Source organism: Alligator mississippiensis, chromosome 9 (assembly GCF_030867095.1).
Source record: "Alligator mississippiensis isolate rAllMis1 chromosome 9, rAllMis1, whole genome shotgun sequence".
Taxonomy (NCBI): domain Eukaryota; kingdom Metazoa; phylum Chordata; order Crocodylia; family Alligatoridae; genus Alligator; species Alligator mississippiensis.
Genome location: NC_081832.1, coordinates 30,073,414 through 30,099,571, shown reverse-complemented (window position 1 = coordinate 30,099,571; position 26,158 = coordinate 30,073,414). Strand labels below are relative to the sequence as shown.

Sequence of the window (26,158 nt, the reverse complement as noted above, 5' to 3'; positions counted from 1 at the left end):
AAGGGGCTGTATTGGAAATGACTAGAAAGTAATAGGGGTGCACCGATAGAGATTTTGGGGGGCAATACCGATAGCAGATATTTGAGGAGGCATATTGAGGAGGCATACCGATCCGATTTCCAATATAGGTGCCATCAGGTAGGAGGGAAGGGGCGTGGGGAGGGAGGGAGGGGCAGGCACTGCCCAGTGGGGGGGGGGGCGGGGGGGGGGCGCGGGATGGAAGCATGGCTTGGGGGGGGGTGTCTCCTGCTGCCGCTTGCACCCTGGGAGGGCGGGGGGCATGTGTCCCCAGATTTCTGCAGTGCAAGCTGGAGCTGCAGGGTGGAGCCACTGCTGGTGCTGTGCGGGGCTCTTTTTGCCAGCTGCTGGGCTTGGAGCGGGCTCCAGTGACGCAGGAAAGAGGCTGCAGCCCCCCAAATTTTACCGCAGCTCAGTTCCCAGTCCTGCGCCGCCACCTGCTGCAGCTTTTCCTGGCACTTGGGTGGAGGTGGGGCATTCAACCAGGGCTGCATGGGGCAGCAGTACAGGGCTGGGAGCAGAGCTGCAGTGAAATTTGGGGTGGCTGGAGCTTCTTCACAGCACTGCTGGAGCCCACTGTGATCCCAGCCCCTGTCAAGAACAGCCCCCTGCAGCGCCAGCTCTGGCTCCACCCCATAGGTGTAGCCCACCCTGCACTGTACAGATCCAGGGGCACACACTTCTCCCCTCTCCCCCGCCCCTGCCCTCCTGGGGTGCAAGCAGCTGCAGGAGCTGTCCCCACCACATGAGCTATGCCTCCATCCCTCTCCACCGCCCCCCCCCACAGCGTCTGCCCCTGCCCCCTTCCTCACTGCAAGGGTGTTGATGCGCCCCCATGCTCTTCCCTTCCCCCTCCCCTTATGACTTACCAGCTGGAGGCAGCTCTCTACACTGCCAGCTCTGGTGCTGTGCTGCAGCTGTTTGCAGCATAGGCATTTATTGACCAAATTATCAGCCCCATTGGGCCAATATTCAGTATAGACAATTTTCTTTATATCGGTACCGATCAGATATCGGACCGATATATCGGTGAACCTCTAGAAACTAAGGAGAGACTGAGGGACCTAAACCTGTTCAGCCTCATCAAGAGGAGGCTGAGGGGGGACCTGGTGGCTGCCTATAAACTCATCAGGGGAGATCAACAGCAAATAGGTAGAGCCCTTTTCTCCCCAGCACCACCTGGGGTGACAAGGAACAATGTTAATAAGCTGATGGAGAATAGGTTTAGGTTACAGATCAGAAGGCAATTTTTTACAGTTAGGGTGGCCAAAATCTGAAACCAACTTCCCAGGGAAGTGGTCCTTGCCCCTACCTTGGTCAAATTCAAGAGGAGGTTGGACGATCACCTGTCTGGGGTCTTGTGAACCCAGCATTCATTCCTGCCTGTGGCAGGGGGTCAGGCCAGACGATCTGTTCAGGTCCCTCCTGACCCTAGCTACTATGAAACTAAGGGATCATTTTTAAGGGCATAGGCTTTAGTATCATTCTCCCTTTGCTGATAAAGAGTGGAGCATATAAAACAGCCTGCACACTTTGTTTAGTGGATTGTGTTGCTGACAACTGGTTAATAGCAAGTGCATTTTCAAAAGCTAGTTTCTCATCAGTGTTTCTCTCTTAAAATAAGCTGTATGCTTCCAGATACCTTGTCTGTGACCTTATTCCGAGTTGGGACTGCCTCTGCCAGTTTTGTGGAATTTAGTCACTTGTAAAGCAAGGAGGTAACCATCTGGACTACAGTGAAATTTGCATATCAATCCTATACCTATATTTTCTGTGGCAGTTATTACATTTTTAATACAACAGCGATATTATTTGGCAGCTCTCAGTCCTTTGGATCATGGTGTACACACAAGAGGTCTATGTGACCATTACACCAACACTTTGAGCACATACACCTAGGAAAGAATATGGAGGAGTGCAAGGTGCCCTAAACCTACCATCCCCTCTTTAGACCAAGACAGAGTCCAAAGGCCAGACCAAGTGCAGACATTCATTGCCTCAGTGGTTGTATCTTCTGCCAGAGAGCAACAGATTAGAACTGCTGACTGCCTGGCATCTCAGGAAGCAAGTGTTTCTGTCAGGGTGATATCCCAGAAGTATCCACAAGGCAGCGGGTGCTAGAGCTTTAAGGTGCCCTATACTTGCCTTACTCTGGAGGGTGCAGCATTGTGGTATTTTTTAGGAGGTACCCTGCCATGAGTAGCCCCATCACATTGCCACCTAGCCCTCCAGTCAGATGCAGTTTATGGTCATACCCAGAACAGTGATATAGAAAAGGCCTATTAATCCATACCGTATTACAGGTGCACCAGTGAATCAGTCCATATCATAACAGCACCGATAAAAGGAAAATTGACATTATTGGCAGTTGGCTTTTTTTGGCTGATGTGACTGATAATGTCCCCAATAAATGCCACGTGCATGCACACAGCCACAGCATGCACGCGACCCAGCCCAGCAGCTTGGAGAGCAGAATTTAGCTGTTAAGTCTTTTGGGGGGAAGGGGCGGAGGGGAACGAAGGGCAGTAGGGGTGCAGACTGAGGCCCCCACAGTGAGGGAGGGAGTGGGGTTGGGGCATGGGCAGGTGCTGCCCAGGTGGGGTTGGGAGGGGCGTGGAATGGAGCCGCAGACAGCTTGTCTGGGGGGGAGGTGTGGGGGGATGGGGCAGCTTCCAGCACTGGGCGCACTCCTGGGGGAGGCATCAGGGGCACGTTGCCCTGCCAGATCTGTGCGTGGGACGAGGGTGAGCTACCGCTGCGGGCTGGGGCCGGGGTCGAGGCTGGGGCCGGGGCTGGGCTGTTCCTGGTGGGTGGGTTGGGCCGGAGCTTTCCTCGGGGTGGGTGGCAGCAGCATTGGGAGGGGGCTATAGCGAATTCCAGGGTGACTAGCCACCCCAGGAGGCTGTTCCCCACCAAGAAGAGCCCCCGGCCCCAGCCTGCAGCTGCAGCCTGCCCTCACACCACACAGATCCGGGTGTCACATGCCTTCTGTGGCAGAAATGCCACCATCAGTGCCCCTCTCCAGAGATCTGTCTCTGCCAGCCTGAGAGGCTGGTGTTGAATCCCTCAGGGCGGGGATCTCCCACCTTGTCTACATGACAAAAGCCTGGTGCCTGAATGCTCTGGTCACCTGGGCAGGGGGGAAAGGCCCGGCCCTGCGCATGGGCCCAGGTAGCCAGGGATGCTTGGTAGATTGGTCGGCTTGTGGCCGGTATTGGCAGCTTCGATTGGACCGGGCTGCTGAGGTCAGAGAGGTTATTTAAGGGCCTGGGCCAGGAAGAAGGAGCCATTAGCCATGCGGTCATCCAGGTGAATCTGAAACTGGCTCTCTCCTCATCACCGCATGCTCCAAGAGTGCCCTGCCTCCAGAGGAAACTCCAACCACCTCTGGATGATGCGAGTGAGTAAGCTACTCAAGATCAGGCGAGATATTTAGCTTCAGTAACTCAGATGCGTGTTAAAACAGCTACCTCAGCCACTCTAGTTTGGTCTGTGGGATTCCTTTGATATTCCTCTAATATTTCTATGATATTGCTCTACCTTTTACCCTGTTTCCGCCCTACCCCCTGTAATCAATAAAGTTCTCCTTTGTGACCGGTGTGGGAGACTTATTGAGGGGTGGGTCGAAATTATGCCTAGGAGGGCCCTTAGGTCTGCGGACTAAGGGAGACTTTCCTAATCAGCCCCTGACTTAGGGAAGTGCCCCAAGTGCTGGTATTGGGTCTAGTACCCATTGGACGATCAGGCCTGTGTTCTCCAAGGTGCACAGAGCCAGAATTGAGTCCAGAGCCTTGGATGGTGGCAGCGGAAACCCCAGGCTAGCAGTTGTGCTCTAGGGAAGGGGTCGGCCGGACGGGAGGCACCCCAAGGGAGGCACTCGGAGCCTGGAAGGTGGGCGGGTGCAGGGAGGTGGGCGGCTCAACGCGGGAGCACCCCCTACTGGCCCGCCACACCTTCCACACCCCGAGATGAGCTGCTTGCGGTTCCATCCTGTGCCCTGCCCCAGCTGAGCAGCCCCTACCCCAGCCCCAACCCGACTCCCTCCCTTACCACAGAGGCCTCGATCTGCTCTCCTCACACCTCTTCCCTTTCCTGTGGCCTTCCCGTCCTGACCTCCAAGAGACTTACCAACCAGATGCTACTCTCCAAGCTGCTGGGCTGCATATCAGCAATCGGATTGGTATCAACCAATATGGCTTGTTAATGATCGGCCATCAGTATCTGCTCAAAAAAATCTTTATCAGTGCACCCCTACACAGTATGTGTTCTGCCAGTTTAGGATTAATATCTTTGGGATTTGGGGTTTTTTCCAGCCTGTATTTGATTATTCCCCCCTGCCCGTCCCCCCCCCCCGCCTCCCAAGAGAGGGATTTTACCACTTCTTTTCTTCGGTTGTCAAATTAGTTGTGTTATAAACCATTTTTTACATCAGCCAGATATTCCTCTTATGTTGTTCTGTCATTTCTAGTCAGTTCTTTCAGAGCCATTTGTTTAGTTTCTTAGTAATAGTGACCTTCATGTGTTTTTCAGGCTGTTCTGGCTAGTGAGCCTGTTTAATGATTTACTTACTATGTTTCAGATGCCTTTTATAGAGGTGATAAACTAATTAGCCTGAAACAGATTGCAGATGACGCCCTGCAGAAATGTAAAGAGAAGTAAGTTGACCTTTCTGGAATGAAAAGATTCTTCCTGAAATATATTTGTTTATATAATCCTAAATTATAAGAGTCTGCTAAACATTGCAGAATCTTGGAAAATGTCAGATCTTAATTTTCACTCGGTTTTTGACTACAGAGCAATTTTTTTCTGTTGCAAAAAACTCAGAAAGACTACAACTTTGAATTCATATTTGAAAACTGTGCATTTATCTTGTGAATCCTGTTTGCACATGTAACAGTGCTAACATTGTGTGGTACTCCTTGGCACCCTTGAAAGGATCTTGAGGCATCTCAAGGTGCCATGCACCCTGGTTAAGAGACACTGTTCTGGAGTATGGAATCTTGGCTAGATAAGTCCTTGGCCTGTACCAAAGAATAACACCCATTTGGGAAAGGTTTAGTCTAAATTGTCAAAAAAAATCAGTGACTAGGAACTGGAGAACACTAGCAAGTACCAGATATGTACTGTGAAGATATACAAAGGTGCCTCTTTACTATGAGCTGCTGCATCTTGTTCCAAATGCATAGTGTATGTGTTTTTCAAACTTCTCTCAGCTGACAGGAAATAGCCTACAAAGATCTGGCAAAATCTGGAAAATGAAAGGTTTTAGCAATAGAGGGAAAAGGAAATGTGGGTGAAAATAGGAGGAGAATAATGAAGGCAATTGTAAACCGGTGAAATAATGCAGGGTGCTGAGGATTTTCACTAGTCTTATTGTTGAGTTATGTTTGTATTTCAGTGGGGTGCAGAGATTGGAAGCTGAGAAATGTGGTTGAGGGGGAGAATCTGGTTGCATCTCTGCTCTACCATCTCTACCAGTTGGTTCCTTGGGACAGTGCTTTTGGAATGAGCAGGCCAGTGTAGCATATGGTAGCTAGTGATGGAACAATTGCTTTCAGCAACAGTTAATTGTAGTTGGCCCATATACACCTCATTAGCCCAGGAGGGAGGTTTATGGACTGTAACTCAGCAAATGCACACTGAGGGCTGAATTCTGTTCTACCTAATAGGCATGTTAGTGGACTTATGTGCCTAAGTGTAATTTTGTTACATCCCACTCAAATCCCTGAAAATAGGTAAAGCCAAAGGTGGGTGGGTCTTCTTCCTCACTGGTTTCTTTGACTTAGTTACCCAGTAGGTGGAATAAAATGCAGCCTCAAATGCCTCTGCTTCTCTACAGAGGCCTGCATAACATCTGTGTAGTTTAACCACTCCTTTCCTTTCATAGGGGCTTCCTTGTGCGAAACTGTATTGTGGTCAACCATTTGGGAAGGGAAGAACTAGTGTCAGATGGGACAACCAGCCAGTCGCCACCTGTTAAGCGGCTGTGCCAGGATGTACAGGTAAGTTCCCATGAGATACCATGTGGGGGAAGGGATGTTGTTCCCTCCCCTCTTAATTGTTTGTGTACTGCAGGGGTTGGCAAACCCTGGCACGTGTGCCAAGTGTGACATGCAAGGCCATTTTGCTTGGCAAGCAAAGCCAGCGCCAGCTCCGTGTAGCTGCTGCCAGCAACAGAGCCTGGAATGCTCCCAGCAGGGCTTGCAGCGTCCCAGCTGCCTGCTGGGAGCAGCCTGGGATCCCAGCTGGCAAGCAACTCCCCAGAGCCAGGGTCAGCTGCAGCTTGGAGGTTCCAAACAGCTGTGCCGGGCTCTGGCACCAGCTCTGCACCGGCAAGTGCAGATGCGCCTCAGAGCAGGCAGTGTGGGGCCTGAGGCAGTGCAGTCCCGGTTTCTCCCCGGCTCCCGGCACGGAGGTGACGAGCCCAGCGCAGCTGTTTGTAGCCAGCCCGCACTCTGGGCAGCTGCACCAAGCAGTGGGAAGAGTGCAAACAGCTCCACCAGGTTGCACAGCTCCAGCATCAGCTGTATGCTGGCGGCAGCTGCACGGGCACCTCGGGGCAGGCAGTGGGGCAAATGACAAGCCCTCTCAGAAAGTGTCCATAACCTGGTGAAAGCTGTGAATCCCAGCCTTGTTTTCCTCCCCTCAGCCAAAATGCCACAATGTCCAGTTTCAGGGATTTAACTATATCACTATGCCCTGTAAGCAGCAGCTCAAACTGGGGTACATGGGAGCTTTCATAATGGTGACCTTGGGGTAACCTAGCCCCACACTATTATAGTAGCCAGTTAGAAACGTCAAACAGATGTAATTGCTGTACAGTTAACCCTTGATTCTTCAGGCAAGGTAGAGCTTCTTGCTTTATATCTGAAGCAGCCAGTCTGTAGAAAAGGGCTCCCTCACCCGATTGTGAAACCAGCTTCTTTTAAGGTCCATTTTTGATTACCCTGGTGTGAGCTTCTTTTTCCCTGGAAGATAAAGATAGATGTGACAGAATTTTGACAGCATTTGGTTGGGGGGAAATGAGGTAACACTTTTAGGTGATTAGGAGCTACAAATTCTAGTGCAAGTTCTTGTGGAAGAAGCATTGTACAGAGTGATAGAATCATAGAAATGCTTACCTAATCATAGAAATAGTGATGCTTAGGTATGATTTTATCAGCACAGGCTGACTCTTCAGCTGTCTGGCACCTCAGTCAATTTATGACATCTCTGGAGTGCAGTCTCATCCAATTCCTTTTTGGGGGTTAAGAGAGAACTTTGTTTAGTGGGTCTTGCAGCTACAGAGCAGTTGCTGGAGATGAGCTAAGGGACTTCAAGTCAGATGCATGAACACAATGCTTTTAAGGTGGAGCAGAAATTAGTGAAGGGAACTGAAAGAAAGGAGAGACACTCTAGTATGGGTCCCCTGCTTTGCTTGTGAAGGTGTGGGAGGGGAGGGTGCACGCAGTCATACTGTGTGCATTTGGGGTAAATTTGCAGGTACCTTACTCCAGAGCTGTCCAACTTCTAAGTGACTGGGGGATGCTTGTCATATGGACCACACCAGCAAGGGCCTCATGCCCCCAGGCTACAAGCTGCATGGATATACCCTCCCTGCCTCGCTGTGTACCAGGAATTTCCAACCTATACATGCTGTGCTGTGCTTCCTTGCCCTGCTCTCTGGGTGGGTACAAAAAATAGAAGCTGGAGGAGGGAGGGGAAGCCTGGAGACTCCAGCTGCTGTTGTTACCCCTAGTAAACTGCCAGTTGGACAGCGCTGCCCTACTTCATTACCACTCACTGGAATAAGACTGCAACCTTCTTGTCAGTGTGAAATCCCTCAATTTGACATGCAGGGTTGCAAATACACTTTACTTTGTCTGTAAGCTGCTCCTGCTGCCCCACTTGCAGTTCAGTGGCTTTGTTGTCAGTCCCTTCTATGGAACTGAGGAGAGCTGTGTGGATGCTAGAGCATGACATGTACAGAGAAGGGACAAGGATTATGTGAACCAATCAGTGTGGCTGAACATTTTAAGGAAACTGGTTGACTATTGAGGCTTGCACTGTGTACTTGTCAGAGTGAGGAGTGTGCTTTCTTTTATACTTTATTGGGAGACCTCGGGATTGAGCTGTGGGTAGTATTTTGGGGAATGTTTTTCAAAATGATTGTTTATGTGCACACCCTAAATAAAGACTGCAGTCCCTGGGATAGTTGTATGCTTGGCTAGGCAGGCACCATTTTCTGCAGGTCAGATGTACTGGCTGCTTGTGATGAGTACACCATTTCTGTAGTGGCACTTCTGTCAAGATGAGAAGGGTATAACCCAGACCCCTGCCTTCTCCGTGCTGGTCATAAAAGTAGGATTCATTGTCAGCCTGTGGAACATTTTTTAACAAATATATTAATGGCAGCCTTGCAACATGGCATGTTCTTGCTCCATTTAATGTAGCTAACAGTTTCTCAGGTGATCAGTGGATGCCTGTATACTGAGTAAATAATGTTGGGCCCTGCTTGTCAGTGGGACGCAATGGCTGAGTTTTTGTTTACAAAGCCTTGGGAGGAGGATAGGTGAGAAAAAAAAAAAAGACTTATTTTCTTTAGGGGTGCACTGATAGAGATTTTTGGGGCTGATATCAATAACCGATATTTAAGGAGGCATATCAGCCAATACCAGTCCCATTTCCGATACAGCTGCCTCCAGCTGCTATGTCTGGTATGGGGGAAGGGCCATGGTGGGGGGGCGGGCGGGGGGGGAGAAGGAGGCTTCTTCAGCTGCTTGCACCCTGGGAAGGCATGGACGGAGGGATGTGTGCCCCCAGATCTGCGCAGGGTGGGGCAGGCTGCAGCCAGAGCTGTGTGGGCTCTTTTGGCAGAGGCTGGGCTTGGAGCAGGGCAGCAGCGGCGCTGGGAAGATGCTGCATCCACCCCAGATTGCTGCCACTCTGCTTTTAGCACTGCCGCTGCCAGCCTCCTGGTGTAGCCCTGGCTCAATGTGCCAGGAAGAGGTGGGGCTGCGCTGAGCAGCTGACGGCAGTGGCACTGAAAGCAGAGCAGTGGCAAGATGTGGGGTGTATACAGCACCCTCCCAGCACTGCCGGTACCTTCTCCAAGCCCAGCTCCTGCCAAGAAGTGCCTCATGGAGCTCCGGTTGCAACCCACCCCACCCCATGCAGATCCAGGGGGCATGCTGCCCTCCCAGGGTGCAAGCAGTAGCAGAAGCCACCTTCCCCCCCCCCCCCCCCCCCCCCCCCCGAGCTGCGTCCTCACCCTGCCTGGGCAGCATCTGCTTCTGCCTACTCCCTCACCATGGGGAACATTGATCTGCCACCCCCACCCCCCACACACCCCTTCCCACCACACCAGACTTACCAGCTGAAGGCAGCTTTCCATGCTACGGGCTGTGCTTCTTGCTGCCCGAGTGCTGCACTGTGGCTGCGTGCAGCATGGGCATTTATTGGCCAAATTAATTGGCCCAATATCCAATGCAGCCAGTTTTCTTTATATCAGTACTAATCCGATATCAGAGCGATGTATCGGTGCGCCTCTAATTTTCTTACTAGGCGACTCCTCCTGCATTGACAGGACCATGTTAATGTTAATTTGCAGGATAATTGGTCTGTGCTTTTAATTCCCTTGAGCCCCGTGCACACTCAGAGTGGTAACACAGACGTGAAAAAGACAGATCTTTGGGAAATAAAGTGGAGACTGTTCAGAGAGCATCTCCTGGCTTGGGCCCAGGGTCAAGGCATCCTTTGGCTTGGAAACAGCTGTATGCTCTCTGGTGGGCCTTCCTCAGCGGCCCTAAACCTCGCTGTCTTAATGTAAGTGGGCAAGGGCCTGATGTGCATCCTGTGCTTGTCTACTCACCCTGTTTGTGGATTTTTAAACAGGAAACAAAGACTGAGATTTCAAAGAGAATCCATCCTAAGGTATTTATAGCTAGCAGCAGCTTTCTCTTTTTGGTTCTCATCTTTGCTTCTCCCTCCAGTGCTCCACTCTAAACTGCTTTTGTCTCTACACAGCCACACAAGCCTTTCTGATCTGGTTACCAGCAATTGCATGTTAGCAGTAGACATCACACTTGCCTTTGGCCTTAGTCACTAGATGTCTGCACACCACTCCCCTGAGCATGGGAAAGAGGGGAGAGAAGCATGTTGACACTTACAGAAATCTTTTGTAGTTGCCTAAATGAATAGTTGCATATAAAGAGAAACAACTAATAGAGAGCCTTATGTGGGCCATGATCTGCCCAATGCTAATAGCTTTACCCCTTTTTCCCCCCTTTTGTAACTAACTGGTACAAAAATGTTGGTTTTCTGATGGGAAGGAATGGTGTGGAATACAAAGCATATTTATGTCAGAATGGTTTTGTTAGACCCCAGCTCCATGCAGCGCCCAATGACTAGGGAGATGACGATTCAGTTGCTCATGGGTCCTGTTACTCATTAGCCAGAGCAAGCAGGGAGCAAACACCAGCACACATTGCTTGCAACAGCTTTATTCAAAATGGAGACAGCTTTGGGCAAGGGTTCCAAAAAAAACTAACAAACCAGGGACCTGCAGTGAACAATAGTTTTTTCCCCTCACATGCATACATTTTGGTTTATACTCATTAACATTCACTCCACCTCAAGCTCTGCCTCTGTTTACTGTTTGCTTCATTAGCATGGAATTGCGTATGCATTTCATGCATTTACATGTCTTTTTGCTATGAGCACATATCTAAGACTTTGACTACTTTTCTTCGGTCAATGGGCAGACTTTGACTAAAACCTGGAAGCTTCTTCACCAATCACCATTTACCTTTTTGCATATGTTCATCTCAGATTTTTACCAATTACGTGTTGTTTTTTCACATTCCAACCTGTTTTTCTGTCCCATGTTGTACCATCTTCCACATTCCTAAAGCTTCACTTCATTCACAACACACAGACTTACACTGACTCACTTGCTGCCTTTTCTCAGAAAAGTGGTTGACACAGTTAAGATGGTTACTTGGCATAAGCAAATGGATGGCTTAGCTATCATTCTGCCTTGTGGGTAGCAGCTTTTGCTGGGCCACAGGTAAAGCCTTTATTCAGCTGCAAATCCAGTGCTCCCCAAGATCCAAATATTGTCACCCTAACAGCTTTCATACTAACAGATTCCCAGCTTAAGCCCATGCATAAGCCAAAGCAACTGAGTACTTCTGAGCTAGCCCAGTTGTTCCCACCTTGCCAGTAGGGTCAAATCTGATTCCATGAAGACATCTTAACACACACTAATGCGAGTCCCCTATGAGGCTTCCTCCAACCCGTAATAGCCTCACCCAAACCACCAGTGTAACAAATAGCAAACAAACACAAGCCTCTTGGCTACAATGTAAACAGAAGCCACCTGGCCATAACAACGTTCAATCCTACCAGGGATCCTTTCTCTCTCCACAGTATCAGATGCAGCTCCTTCATCAGGCCTCTCCTTTGTAAAATAGCTGAGCACTTCCCTCCTTGGCTACTGGTAGGGAACTACCACCTGGCCTCCTGCCTGTGGTTTATATAGGAGCCAGGCCCTGCCCCTTCTTGTCAGATGGCTAGGCAGGTGCGGACCATTAGCTCCCTCTAGTTGCCTCAGCAACCAGCACCTGAACAGTCTTCCCAGCTCTCTCAGTAGCAGGCACCTTAGTGCCCTGCTGCAGTATAGTAGGAGTAAGGGAGACCTAGAAATGAACAAAGAAAACAGAATACCTCTCAAAAAAGTTTTGAAATGACTTATTTTAGTGAGGGGACATGAAAGAGACAGAATGTGGCAGGAAGAAGGGAGATTAGGCAAGCACGATCCCTATAATAAAAGGGCCAATCAGTGTAATCTAATACTGAAAATGTCTCAGTATGTGCTCAACTTGTATATATATGATGGTGTGTCTCAGCTGGGTGTTTGCTGGTCCAGTACACACCTTAGTTTGCAGAATGTCTATAAATCAGGCCAAAGAGCTCATTAGAATTCCATGTGAGTGCTAAAAATATTCTTCACTGAGAGTACAGCTTTGCAAAGTACAGGAACAATTGGCATTCACTGTACAATGGATCCACTGTGGAGGGACTGCTAGCTGAGACTGACTCTGTGACGATATACTAAAGAACCTAAGCTTGGGCTGGCAGAATGCTAGCTTGTTGGAGGAAATGCAGAATCTCTGTACATGTCCTTCAGCTACTGTAAAATTACTGATGGGCATTTCCTAGCAGCCTAGACCAATGAATTCCGGTGATGCAAGACTTCTTTATAGTGGTGCTACAACAGCTTGCATTGATAATCTGGGTAGTACTCATCCTTCAGCTGCTGGGCACACTGCACATTTGTACAGTGTGGTGCCAGGAGTTTATGAGATCTTTACAAGGAAACTGATAAGGACCTGAGTTTTGAATCTAATGGTAGGTGATTTAGGTATGCCTGCTATAACTAGTTCTTGTCTGCATTTACTTAGCTATAGCTCCTATGTGTTGCTGGGCATAATAGAAAAAGAGAGGAATCTACATTTCTGTATGTTGCTCTCATTTCACTTGGATGCCATCTACCCACCTATGTAAAAGATTCTTGCCATACTTGTCTAACTTCAGACTTGTTTGCTAGGTAAATTTAGCGTGGCTGAAATTTCATTTTTATGACACTTTGACCTATAAGCTTGGCTGCAAATGTTAGTGGTCTGCTCCTTAAACCTGTGTAATCCTGAGGTGATTCATTGTAAAGCTTTGATAGCCCAACTTAAATGTAGAGTTTCTAATACGCCATAATTTATTCTCATCAAGACTGTTTTTGTTAAAGTCTGAGTAAAACTCAGCACATCCTATGCGGGGGGAAAAGCTTGCCAGCTTGATTCTGGCAAGTAAATTAATTCTGGTTCATCTCAATTCAGACTGTAGTCATGAAGGAACCCCAGCTAACTCTTGAGGACTTCAGTGCACACACTGTTCTAGGAAAGAACTGCTCTATTTTGGGAGCGTGTTTCACTTTACAGTGTAAATGGGTTTTGTAGGTACATCACCCAAGTGACATCTGACTTAAGGCTTGACTCAACTCCCTCATCGATGAGGACTTGCAGGGTACAGGTTAACCATCTTGGCCTACAGAACTGAAATCTAAAACTGGCCAAAGAGGAATACTGCCAGGTTAAAAAATAGCTTACTCTTTCTGAACAAATCTCCAACTCTCCTGCCATTGCGAATGGGTGATCGAGCCTAATTCCGTCTCCCTCTAGGCTCGTCTGCCATGACTTAGATAAAAAGGAAAAGAAGAGGGTTTCAGTGGTCTTTCTGCACTAGGAATCACTAATGCCACCCAGGTGGTAACTTGTCATAGTGTTACTTTATTTCCCAGCAGGGTGTTGCAACTTTACAGTAGCCTCGCTAATTACGTCATTAGCGAGGGACGTCCGAGCTCCCGATAAGGGAACTCAGCGCCGGATGCTTTACAGATACTTTGTTGCTATCACAGTCTCTATCACTAATTGCCTTGTTAACGAGGCACATTCTCTGCGTCTTTCGCATGTCCCTCATGCCGGGATTGACCCTGGTTGCTCTCTCACTGTCTGCACCACCGCTTTCAGTGTCATTGCTGTCCCGATGGGCCGGGGGCTTATGCTATTTCCTTCTGCCAGCACATCATCCTGGGGAGACTCCTTTCTCTCTGGACTCCCCGCAGGGTCGCTCCATGGAGTCCCAGTTCTTCCCCACACTCACCGGAATCGCTGAAGTTCCCAGGTAAGTAGCCTGCCTTGTGATTGACTGGTTATGCCATCTGGAGTCCCAGGGTCCTGGCATCCTCTTAGATCACAAGGCGGGCTCCTCATTTGTCCTCCTCTTCTTCTGGGGTCTCAATAGCCCCTCATCTGTCCTCCTGTGCCCAAAGGCAAAGTGCATTTGTCCCGCCCTTGGATTTATACTGGCCGTGGCGGGCTAATCACCTTGCCCTTCCCTGGGTGTATGATTCCCTTCACCTGGCGGAGTGCATAGTCAGGTCAATCCTGCCCAAAACCATTTCAGTAACAGGGCTCATTTCAGTAATCAGGGCTGCCTGAGTCCCTGTTACACACCTCCCCCCGTAGTTCAACAGTCACCCCGGGGGAGATAACAGGAAAAAGGAAAGAAAAAAACCCAACAATGATAAAAATAAGAAAAGAGAAAGAAAGGAAAAAAAGGACTTTTAAAGCTGGCATCTTTACCCTGTATCAGCCTGGTGATCTGTGGTGTTGTCTCACCTTTCTTCTGTATGTGAAAGGAAGTCGATGTTCCCATTCTTCTTCCCCATTCAGTGCCTTACTGGGTTAAAAGGGTTTTAAAGCCAGGGCCCGCCGCATCAACCTGCTTAGCTGTTCGCAGCCAGCACAAAGGGGCATGATCTGTGATCAGGACAAATTCCCGCCCTATAACATAATAACAAAAGAGCTCTACCCCCCACTGGATGGCTAAACACTCCCACTCAATCATTGAGTAACAGGTCTCTGCCGGGGTTAGTTGCTTGCGACTGAGCTGGGTCTCTGCCCTCTTTTCCCTGTTCCTCACATATAATGTCCATTAACCCTCATGGGCTGTGACCATAAATCAACTCAAACGGTGCGTATCCCATGGAGACCTGAGGTGCCTTCCTGATGGAGAAAAGTAGCGGATGTATCGTGGTATCCCATCCCTGTGGATCCCCTTGTATGCAGGCCAGAATCATCCCCTTCAAGGTGCGGTTAAAGTGGTCTACTAAGCCATCCATCTGCAGATGGTAAATGAAAGTTCGGAGCTGCTTAATCTTTAGGGTTTGGCAAATCCCCTTCAGGATCCTGAACATGAAGTTCTTCCCTGGTCGGTAAGGATTTCCCTAGGAATTCCAACCCACACAATCCTCTTCAGAAGGGCCCCTGCTATCACAGTGGCTGTCATTGACCTTAGAGAAACAGCTTTGGGGAAGCGAGTGGCGTCAATAATTACCAAGATGAATTGGTACCCTGCTTGGAGAAATGGCCCCACCATGTGTAGGGCAATTTGGTCAAAGGGGCACCCTGCCAGGGGCATAGGCATGAAAGGGACCTTAGCCGGTTTCACCCCTCCCGTCCTCTGGCACTCAGGATACTCTGCACAGAACTTCTCCACCATCTTATAGAGGCCAGGCCAGAAGACTTGCCGCTTTAGGCATGCTTTGGTTTTCTCCCAGCCCAGATGCCCCCCTCCCCCCCATGGGAAGCATGTGTGTGACCCACAGCAGGACCTCCCAGTACCTCCAGGGGACTAGAATCTGGCACCTTTCCCCATCTTCCTGGTCCTCCACCCAATAGAGGATGCCCCCTCGAACTGAGGACTCTGTCTTGCCTTCCAGGGGTCCACCCCCCCTTTGTCCTTAGCCATTTGGGACCACCAGATGTTATGGAACAGAGGTTCTTGTCTTTGCTTGTCCCAGAAGTATCCATCGCCTATGAGTTGTTCCATATCTAGGTTTTCTCCTCCAGACTCCCAGAGCAAACTGCCCCTGGGTCCTTTTCCCACTCACCACCTCTCTTGGTTAGGACCCGGGTGACCACCTCCTCCAGATAAGGCCAATCCACTCATAAGAGCATGGGACGGGGGAGGGTTTCGGCTAGGCCCATGACAGTCTCTTCTGTGCGACCCAGCACTGTGAGCCGGACAAATTGATGCTCATAGGTGTACAAGGCCCCATGGTTGCAGACCATGCTTTCGGGGCTCCCCAGATGGTGCGGTGTCCTAGCTGCCTGCGGAGGGTTCAGGATTAAGAGTATGGTCGGGGGTAGAAAGGTAAGAAAGGTTTATTGATGTAACAAAAACACAACTACGCGTAGTAACAAGACAAACAATGACAGACAAGAATAATTTGCATCAGCAACTTATCGGCAATCCCCTCTGATGCCTGATGTACAACAAGTTTCTCTTTCCACAAAGCTCAGCGAAGTCAGGTGTCCCTGATCAGCGCTGTCTGAGAGGTACCAGGAAGGACCCTGGTATTCAGTCCTTGGGCTCCTCGAGATCCACGGGCCCACTAATCCAGGTCAACAGCTAATTAATCCTTGTCACAAAGCTGTATCTTCCTTCTAAATGACTTCCAGATGTTTTAGCCAATTTATAGCTTCTGAACTGTGCTGATAACTTACAGCTACTCAGATCCTTTTTACTTCAACTGTCCTTAGACTGACCAATAACAGTACAAGCCTTGCATTCCTTTGATACGATTAATTTTAACTACCCCACAGGGCCTTACTACTTCAAGGCTTTGCTAAATTTACTAGGCCTTACTACATCTTAAACTTAAATTGGCTCTTAGCAACAACATATAGCTTAATATCTAAACAAATGAGATAAAAACACTTGGTCTAACCTTCATAGAGCCTTCTGCAAGCACCTTTATCAAACAGACAAAATTTTCAGCTGTCACACTCTACCCCTGGCTTGCTGAAGCACTATGATAGCTACAGTTGAGATGCCAAAACCACATGTGCTACATCAGGAAATGGGGAGAGACCATTAAATTTTACTTGCATAGCATGAACAGATTTACTACAACAGCGGTTAAAACACCATTTAGCTGTTGCCACTAGGGCAATGCAGAGTACTATGATGCTTAAGATGGTTAGCCACGTAGTTGAGGTGACACTAGGTGACACACAAATAGTGCAGATTACATCATACCATTTACATGGCTCGGGCACGTTGACAGCCAGACAGATGATTCGCCCACTCTCTTGAGCAAGGAGAGCCAACTGAGTGCCTTGCTGAGCCTTTGCTTCAAGGCGTTGCAGCTTATTCTTTATTTCATTTCAGTTTTCTAACCGTGGCATGTCTACATCTGATACCCATGAAGTGGGTATTGTAAAGTTGATGAGCATAGTCTCAGAGGAAATTTCTGGCCATTTTAGGGTAATAGTATGGTTACTTAATTGCAGTAGAGCAACGGCTTCACTTTTAGCTCTTAAGCAACACAAATTGCACAAAGTCCAGGTGGTACCATTTTCATGCAGCAAATGACCTGGTCCTTCCCAACAAACACATTGCCCTATTGTTACATATGGCACATTAGGTAACTTGTATATGCAGGTCATGTTAGGTGGGCTGAGAGGTCAGCCTCTCCATAGGGTCCCTAATCTAATCAAGATGCTACTAATTTGAACTAAGGGGGACTGCGCTACATACCGAGGGCCATTGCAGGTAACTACTTCCCATATGGCGTGATGCAGATTCCAGTCTCAAAGGCATCCTCTTCCTAGCCCCATGCTTAGCAAATAAGCAGTGGTCCAGTTTCCATCTTTTACCCCCTGCACCAGGAATGAACACTTTCCTTTATCACAGCCTTCCCAAGTGGTAATCCAGGTACTTTGATAGGGATATCTTTTTTCAAATGTTGCAGGCATCCCATGATGCTCTAAGCCAGGGGGCCATTCTCTATTTTTAACATTGTTTATTACCTGGGAAAAATACATATTTAGTGATAATTGAACTTGTGCACAAGCAGTACTCAAAGTTTGATTTTGGTTTGCTTTAAAAGCAGTATCCATTATGACCTGAGCAAGACGGGCTGTTTCTAATTCTACATCAGTTAGCAATTCGTCAGTATGCTCTAAAGTTTTTCCTTCGAGCATGCCTCCCCTAGTGAGCAGCCCTACCACCTGTTAGAGATTGGCTACTCCTTCAGTGTTTTTTCTGGGATTTATCTAAGTTCCATACATTCATAGCTGAGTTAAGTCTGCCCAAAGATAACATGGAGCATCTCTTCGTCTACGGGACTTAAGTGTATTCATGGAATGGAAAATAATTGGCCATTCCCATCTAACCAACCCTTCAGCTACACGGGCTCCTGCCGAACAGTTTGGAAAAGTAGGTCGGACATACCATTTTTCTGGTCTGAACAATACTCGGGCAGTGAACAATGAAGCATGTAGGAGGGTTGGGATTTTCACCTTTAAACCTCCACCAGGTTGTGGAGTTATACACTGTTACCAGATTTGCCCATTACTTTGGAGTGTGCTCATTTATTAGGGATAGTTTCTAGGGTCTTGGTGATTCTGTCAATGTGCCGCTTGTGTTACTATACGGAGCTGTATCTCTCCCTTCTGCAAGCCCTCACCCCCAATGGAGCTATCTTGCAGGACTCAATCTCAATGGGGCTGGGTTCCTCCAGTCACCAAATCAGTCATACACACAAACACACACAAATTAACGTGACACGCCTGACTCGGCCGGGCTGATCAGCATGGATAGGCTGACACCCTCATATGCCAAGAATCAGTTCATAAGAGCAACAATAAAATGCAGTCAGACACAAGCACACAGGTGAACAGAATCCCTCTGAATCCGTCTGGGTGCCCTGCTGACACCCTCATGGGCCAGCATTCAGTTCATAAGGGCACGTCTGAGTCAAACTGGGTCAATCAGCCTGTACAAGCTGATCCCCTTATGTGTTTCAAACTCAGCACATCCCAATCTTTAGCCTCTTGATGAGCAGACCCCACAATATTTTTGGACTTCACAGGGATCTTTAGCTTAGGTAAAAGAAGTGTTGCTGCAGAGCACGGGAGGAAAGAGAAGCAGAGAAGGAAAAATATACCCAATTACTACCAGTTTGACTATAAAAGTTATTTATTGCTAAGCATATGAAATATATAATGGTACTAGTAGTAATAGATATGCAAAAGAAAAACAAACACAAACAATTACAGTACTACCCTGGTTTCACTAAGTATTTGGGGAAACTGAGCTCAAGCTTAACTGATACAGTTCAGGTTCAGAAGTTTATGCCTAGAGTGAAAAGAGAGAGAGAGCACTGGGATCTCACCAGTCCAAGGTACTCGGGCTGCAAAGCTGACAGGCACAGTCCTTGAAGGGAGATGATCTGTTCTTCCAGCGTCCCAAGAACAACAGGGGATGGTGTCAGCACAGGAGTTTTTCTTCTTTCTTTCTCTGTTCTTTCTTCTTCTTTCTGAAGCACACACACTTTTTCAGATTTTTATACCCTCAGTTCAGCTGCTTCGAAGCATCCTTAATTGTGTAAATCATTGTCTTTTCTATTGACAAGGGGTTATCTGGTTTGGAACATCTCAAGAAACTGATTAATAATCAGAAAACACTTAAGATTAGGGAGTAACCAAAAACTTGGGAGCCAGCTTGAAATTCCTATGGATAGCAGATATACTGATGGGATATCTTATGGTTTCTTCAGGAACAATAGATAGCTTGCAGCATCAGGATTTTGGATTTTTACTTGTTGTGCACAAGCCTCAGCTTAGCATGACTTTTCCAGATCTTACTATAGTCTTTTAACAGACTTAAGATAATTATTGGGGTGCTCATAATCTTTTGTGGAGAGGACTCCCACCAGTCGTCTCGGGAAAAGTATGACAACACCTGTGATTAGGGCTCCAATGGGCTGGACGCTGTGATGAACCCTTAACCATTGTTCAAATGTTGCCCATACCCCCTCTGACTCGGTCTCTTGCCTCAGCATTCCCTAACCCGGCAACCGAGTTTTAGTTAATCAAGTTTAAATAGACCTCCCATAGTGGGACTGGGGAATGTATGGCCCAAGATGCCTATTAAACTTAGAGGTGTGTGTGTGTCTGGGCGGGGAAAAGTCCTTGTAAATCCAGATTAAAACTGGTCTGATAAATGCTGAGCTGGGTGTGTGTGAATATGGGTTGATTAGAATTTGGAGCACAGATTCCCCATCATGCAGTGCTCCCCTGCTTCTCTGGTCCCAGAATTCACTGCAGTCTCTGCTTCAGGCTTTCTGTTCTCCATCTCTCATGTAAATGAATGGTCATCTGGTTCTATCTCGGATGCAAATGAGACCTAGGGCAGTTGTTTCACTCTTTTCACCCTTATCTGGAGGGTCTTAGGTGCGTCTCTCACTGCATCTTAATCAGTTTCATTTATGTAGAGGAGGGGGGGAAGGGAGGTGAGTCCTTGTGAGTCAGACAGACTGCATCCTGTGCCACAGGGTTGCCCAAGAATACACAGCTGAGATGTAACAACACGGGCGGTGTCGGGGCCTTCCATGGGGGAGCGCCTAGAGATAGTAGCGAACACTCCATTCTTTTATAGATTACATTTATTTTTCCCTCTTCAGGAGCTTGTAACCATGCTTCACCTCCCAAAGACCGAAAGAGTTCCCACTGTCGCTCATGGGACAATGCTGTATCGGGTTAATGAAACAGTATTGCCCTGGCAGAATCATAGCACTAATTTGCTTTAGGAACTCTACTGGTATAAAAGGATGGGGATAAGTGATGGAGACTTGCGGATACAGCCTTCTTCTAGTTGTATTAAAGTGGGTACCATTTCACCATGCCTGTGTGTAGGTATGATTTACAAACCATGTAATAACTTTGTTCCAATTTGTAATGCGCTCTCCCACCTGGTGGACTTCACACCATCGATGGAGAGTGTTGTCAGCCATAGGAATGGGAGGGGCCAGATTCTCCCATAAACACAGTGGCTCAAGAGGCTGAACAGATGCAGAATGCATGATTGGGGTCACAGACTCAGGGGCGTTGAGCTCAACAGGTTTCCTTCAGGAAGTGTGTAACAACTAACTCCCAAACGAGCAGAGCTACAACAATCACCTCCCCTCCCACAGTTAGCCATTCCAGCCTTCAGGTAGGAAATGTACCCAAGATAATAACTTGTGCCACAGGCGCACTGACAGTTACCACCTTGCCAGTCAACTATCCTGTTTCTTCTACTCAGAGACCAGGACTTCACTTGCTCCAGGGTGGTGGGTTTCTTCCAATATGGATACTGTGGCTGGACCGTGTGAAGGTCAACTGAACGTGTTTCTGGGGGATGCTTTTCAGGGTCAGGCCACTCCTTGAGATCTTCAGGAGCAAGTTCATTAATATCTGGGTAATAAGAAGGAAGGTAGACACGCCCTACCCGGGAAACACAATAAGGCATTAATAAAAAGAGTACGGTTATAGCAGTCCACCACTTTATTGTGCCAGTCAGTTTAGACTGTTGACAGAGCAGGACTTGTTTTCAGTGGCAGGCTCAATTAGGAATGGTTATGGCTGCATTTGTGGACAGATCCTATCTGTAGGAACAAGACAACAAGAAGCTTGGCTCCCGTTAGATGAATCTGACTTAAATACCCACCATGTATTATGCATACCTTTTGCTAATAGTGTCTCCTCCCATTTATCTTCCTGAGGATGCTTCACTACCACCAGATCTCCTGCCTGGAGCTTTCCCGGGTCACCACCCCTAGGTCACTCTCCTGCTGGCTCGCGGAGACCACCCAATCCAAAGGCCTGCTGCATAGGGCTACCTCCCGGACAGGGTCACTTATTGGCCCAATTGATAGCTTGATCCAGGTGCAAGTCCCAGTCTTTAAGAGCCGAGCCAGTGGCTAACCGCAAATTGCGTTTGAGGATGCCATTAGCTCGTTCTACCAATCTGTTAGACTGTGGATGGTATGGGATGTGATATGTCCATAACATGCCGTGTTTCGTGGTCCAGTCATATACAAGATGAGTGCGGAAGTGAGGGCCATTATTGGTCTGTAGTTCTATAGGTGGTGGATACACAGCTAGCAGAGTTTCCAGTGCTGCACAGGTGTCCTGGGCTGTAGCTATCGCTGAGGCGTGGGCAAACGTTGTTCCTGTGGCGACTTCTACAACTACAAACACGTACTGTCACTTCTGGGAGGTCCGAGGGAGGGGCATATGAAATCACATTGCCATACCTGCCACGCTACCTTTCCCTCACGTAATGACAACAGGACAGTTGGACAGGGTTTTAGTCACATTTTGATGTTGTGGCAGGTAATGCATGCGTCAACTATTCCTTGTGCTTCTTTTTTAGTTACATGAATGCCTTAAGACGTGGCCAGACGGGCGGTTCTATCATGCCCAGGGTGCCCGTGTTGTCAATGTAGCCATTCTGCAGCTCGTTTTCCACGTGTACAGTGGGAGGAGGAATTGGGCAATGATGGACTAGCTGCTTTATTTTCTTCTTCAACATACAAGGTTTCAGCGCCCTCTTCTCTTGTTAGCTGATCAACTTGCCTATTCTACTTTGCCTCCAGGCCTTCTTCTGCCTTATTCCCATGTGCTGCACTCACATGTCAGATGTGTAGAGGAAGCTTATCTTGGGCTAACTTCTGTAAGCTCTCCCATTCCTCGTGGCTCCAAATGTCTTGTCCTCGTCTTTTAAAGTTCTCTTTGTTCCATAGGGGTAGCCATTTAGTGCATCCTTCTACCACCATCCAGGAGTCGCTATAAATATAAATGGGCTTTTTAGGACGTGGACCTTCTACTAATTCCCACATAGCCATGTGGAGCACTGCTTGGAGCTTGGCATACTGTGCTCTTTTTCCGAGGCCTTGTAATACTACTTGCTTGCCATCTCAAATTCTCAAGGCAGCTGCTCTCCAGGCACAACCTCGAGCAGACCCATCTGTAAACTCGACTTTAACATCGGCTGAGGTCTCCATTTCATGCGAGAAAGGAGGTGCTTCTTTGATGGGTGAAGGCTTGTTTGATCAGAATAAACATTAATTGTACTTTCTGTGACTCTTTCAACTAATGCAGGGCATCCCTTTGGGGTTACTTGTTGGACCTGGCTCAAAACGTAATAAATCCACCTTTGGACCGTGTGTCTTGGGCTCTCCCCCCAGGTGGTAGCTGGCGGTCTGACAGCCATTCTGAGAATAGAGATCGGAGTAGTGATAACTGTGGGTAAGTCTCCTGTCAGTGCTTCTGAGGCTTCCAGGGCTGCTGTTGCTGCACACAACATCTATTCTAAGAGAGTATACCTTGTTTCCACCCCTCTCCAGCCTCAGGTCCAGAATCCAAGGGGTTTTCCTTCTGCTTTTGAGGACTCCTTCTGCCGCAGGCTCCAATGTGGTCCTCCTTCCGAGACACCTATATAGAACCAAAGCTCTCCTTCAGGACGTCGTGCTGCTAGGGAGGCATGAACAGTTACCACTTCTTTAAGGGCTCATAAGGCATATTTATGCTCAGGACCCTATTCTCATTTAGTTCTCTTCTTACATAGGTTATACAAGGGATGAGCTAATACGCTAAACTCAGGAACATGCGTACGCCAAAAATCGAGTGCTCCCAATTGGGCTTGCAGTTCTTTCAGATTAGTGGGAGTCGGGGTCTCTATTATATTTTACAGCCCTTCAGTTGATATTGTGGGCCCCCCATTCTGCCATTCTATTCCTAGAAATTCACACGGGGGCCCTACCTTTTGGATTTTCCGTTTAGACAGTGTGAATCCGAAGGTACGCACTTTCTCTTTTAATGATTCAAAGGCCTTGGTGGCAGCCTCTCTGTCTTGACTGCCTACCATGACATCATCTATATACTGCCACATGTGTACGTCAGGGTAGTTTTCTTGCACTTCATGAGCTATTGTAGCTAAAACCCTGTGAGCCAGGGTGGGGCTGTGTATCCATCTCTGGGGCAACATGGTATAGGTATACTGCTGCCCTATCCATGTGAAAGGAAATACTGGCCAGTGACTCTCATGGGTGGGAATAGCAAAAAACATGTCCTTGAGATCAACGGATCCCATCCATGCAGGCCCATAACACCAGATGCTTTCTGTCAAGGCTGGTAGTGATGGGACAGCAGCCGTCAAGGGGTCAGTATTAGCATTCAAAGCTCAAAAATCAAGTCAGCCGCCACCCTCTATTTGGTTTGTGCACTGGCCACACTGGATTGTTATATGGAGAGTGGGTTTGGATAATAGTCCCGTCTTCTAACTGCTGACTTATGATACACTGGATAGGTTGGGTGGCCTCGGGGGGGAGTTTGATACTGGGGTCTGTGTACTCCATTCATGGGAGGCAGGGTTAGTGGGATCATGCTACATTGACTGCACACCCAAACTGCCAGTTCTCTTGTTCAAGGGCAAACCGCTGTCCTCTTAGTACATTAAGTTCTAGTAAACTTGGTCTCCTTTTAAGTATTACTGCTGCTGCTGTCATTTTAGAGCCATTAGGTAACGCGAAGGTTGTTCGGACCAGATGTCTTGGTCATTTGGTGCCTCTGACTCCAATTACTTGATAAAGTGGTTCTTTCTCCCCTTTCCAATCTGTAGAATCTAAAATGCAAATCTGGGCCCCCGTGTCTAATAGCATATCAATTAACTTTTCACTTTTACTTAACTGAATCTGTACAGGTATCCAAATTAAGGGGACAATATTAACTTTACATACCAGTCCCCGTTCCACTATTACCCTGTTGTGGCCCCTTTCATTGGGGTTTGGGCCGGCTGGGCTCCCTAGGCCACATAATCAGTGGGGGGGGAGGCTGGTGGCTCCGCATGTGCCTGGCAAAATGTTGACAGTTCTGCCCTCAGGGCAGAGAATCCCTCCAGTGGCACTGCTGGTGGTGCAGACGGCTCCGCTTTTGGGCTTGCTTTTTTACTGCAGTGTTTAGCCCAGAGCCCTTGCAAAACATTGGTGGGCAATCCATTAATCTTCACTTTATTAAAACCAGCAGCTAACAAGTCTTTTCACATTTTTGCTCACAGAGTCTTGGGATGGCCTTCCCCAGCTTTTCCTAGCAATTCGGGGGGATCAGCGGGTTTGTCTTTTAGTGAGGCCACCGCCATGGCCTTGGCGGTTTTTGTCGGCTTAGCCAGCCCTGGCTTCTGCAAAATGGGTAAAAGCTGCACTAATCGCCGGATCATATCTCTTACCATGTGATCCACCACCTCTGGCTCCAAGGCCAACAGGGCTGAGGTATGGACTCTGTTGGTGCCCATCAGCAAAACCTCCTCTGCAACGGTGCTGTCACAACTTCTGCATCTGGTGTGCGAGTCCAAACTGCTGCATGAATGATTTCAGTTAGTGCTAACTGATACAAGCAGCAGACAGCCTCCTCTAAATTGGGCCATGCCCAAGGGGCAGGGTTAAGCTTTTCTTCCATATTACCATAACTGGCTGCAGTGGCTTGGACTGCAGCAGAAAACAAAGTAACATTTTCATCACCTCCTGCAAACTGATTTAACTGGAGCTCGGGGTACAGAATGATTTGTGCTGCTTCAGCTCTACTCACTGAAATTGCAGAAGCTCCTTCACTATACATTCGAACTACCCAGTCTATCACTGGCTCTCCCGTCTTGGACTTATGCTGTTCTTGTATATCTCAAATTTCCTCATGGGTAAAAGACTGTAGCTCTGCTCAGGGATTCTCTCCTTGCGGCCCTGAGCGGGTTACTACCACGGGGAAGACCTAACTAGGTTCCTCCCTCTGGGCAGGGACGTACAGGGATGGTTCAGCACCAGGCTCATCTTCAGTCTCCTCCCCTGGATCTTCCCAGAGCTCAGCTTCCAGTTTCTCGCCATAAAGACATTGTCGTACCTTGTGGATGGATGGCTCCACAGCCTGTGCTAACTGCACCCTCCTCTGGAGGGAAGTGACCACGCGCACAATCATCATTTTTCCTTCCCTCCGTTCTAAAGTCTCCAAATGACTTTGAGCAGCTCACGCGGCCTCACATGTCATGCTGTTGGAATCTCTCACGTCTTCTAACTCCTTACTCAGCCAGGTAACCTTTTCCTGGAGCTGGGCATGTTCTTCGGCCCCTAACCGCAAGCACGTGGCCAACAGCCACGACAGGCATCCCTTCTTGGGCTTGCCCTGGGGAGCAGTAGCAAACCTAGCCCAATGATCAGGTACAGTTCCTGGGTCACTCCAGGCAGGTCTGAACCTATATTTATCCCACACGGGATTCTCTATCCCTGTCACTTCCTTAAGCAAAGCTACCAACGGGGCCCACATAACTCCCTCCATTCTGACCTTTCTCTCCGAACCAGAGCCTCTCAATCCTGTTCATGATGCCAATTTATGTCTCAGCCGCCTGCGGAGAGTTCAGGATTAAGAGTATGGTCGGAGGTAGAAAGGTAAGAAAGGTTTATTGACTTAACAAAAATACAACTACACATAGTAACAAGACAAACAATGACAGACAAGAATAATTTACATCAGCAACTTATCAGCAATCCCCTCTGATGCCTGATGTACAACAAGTTTCTCTTTCCACAAAGCTCAACGAAGTCAGGTGTCCCCTATCAGCGCTGTCCGAGAGGTACCAAGAAGGACCCTGGTATTAAGTCCTTGGGCTCCTCGAGATCCACGGGCCCACTAATCCAGGTCAACAGCTAATTAATCCTTTTCACAAAGCC

At 48.2% G+C, this 26,158-nt stretch overlaps 1 protein-coding gene and 1 long non-coding RNA gene across 6 annotated transcripts in view; one reads left to right on the top strand and one right to left on the bottom strand.

The window, feature by feature from the left end:
• ACSS2 (acyl-CoA synthetase short chain family member 2) overlaps nucleotides 1-26,158 on the top strand; it is a 116,942-nt gene that overhangs the window by 69,137 nt on the left and 21,647 nt on the right. For 4 of the 5 annotated variants that reach the window (XM_059733267.1, XM_019499282.2, XM_006262092.4 and 1 more), the window contains 3 exons: nucleotides 4,598-4,673; nucleotides 5,906-6,020; nucleotides 9,892-9,930. In XM_059733267.1, coding sequence (XP_059589250.1) covers nucleotides 4,598-4,673; nucleotides 5,906-6,020; nucleotides 9,892-9,930 — 230 coding nt within the window. The remainder of the gene's footprint in view (nucleotides 1-4,597; nucleotides 4,674-5,905; nucleotides 6,021-9,891; nucleotides 9,931-26,158) is intronic. The other variant, XM_006262093.4, reaches the window with a different exon arrangement.
• LOC132252444 (uncharacterized) lies at nucleotides 6,018-11,525 on the bottom strand. Its single transcript, XR_009464362.1, has 3 exons — nucleotides 11,404-11,525; nucleotides 7,140-7,254; nucleotides 6,018-6,986 (listed from the first exon to the last, which is right to left on the bottom strand). It is a non-coding gene; the product is annotated as an uncharacterized LOC132252444 (long non-coding RNA).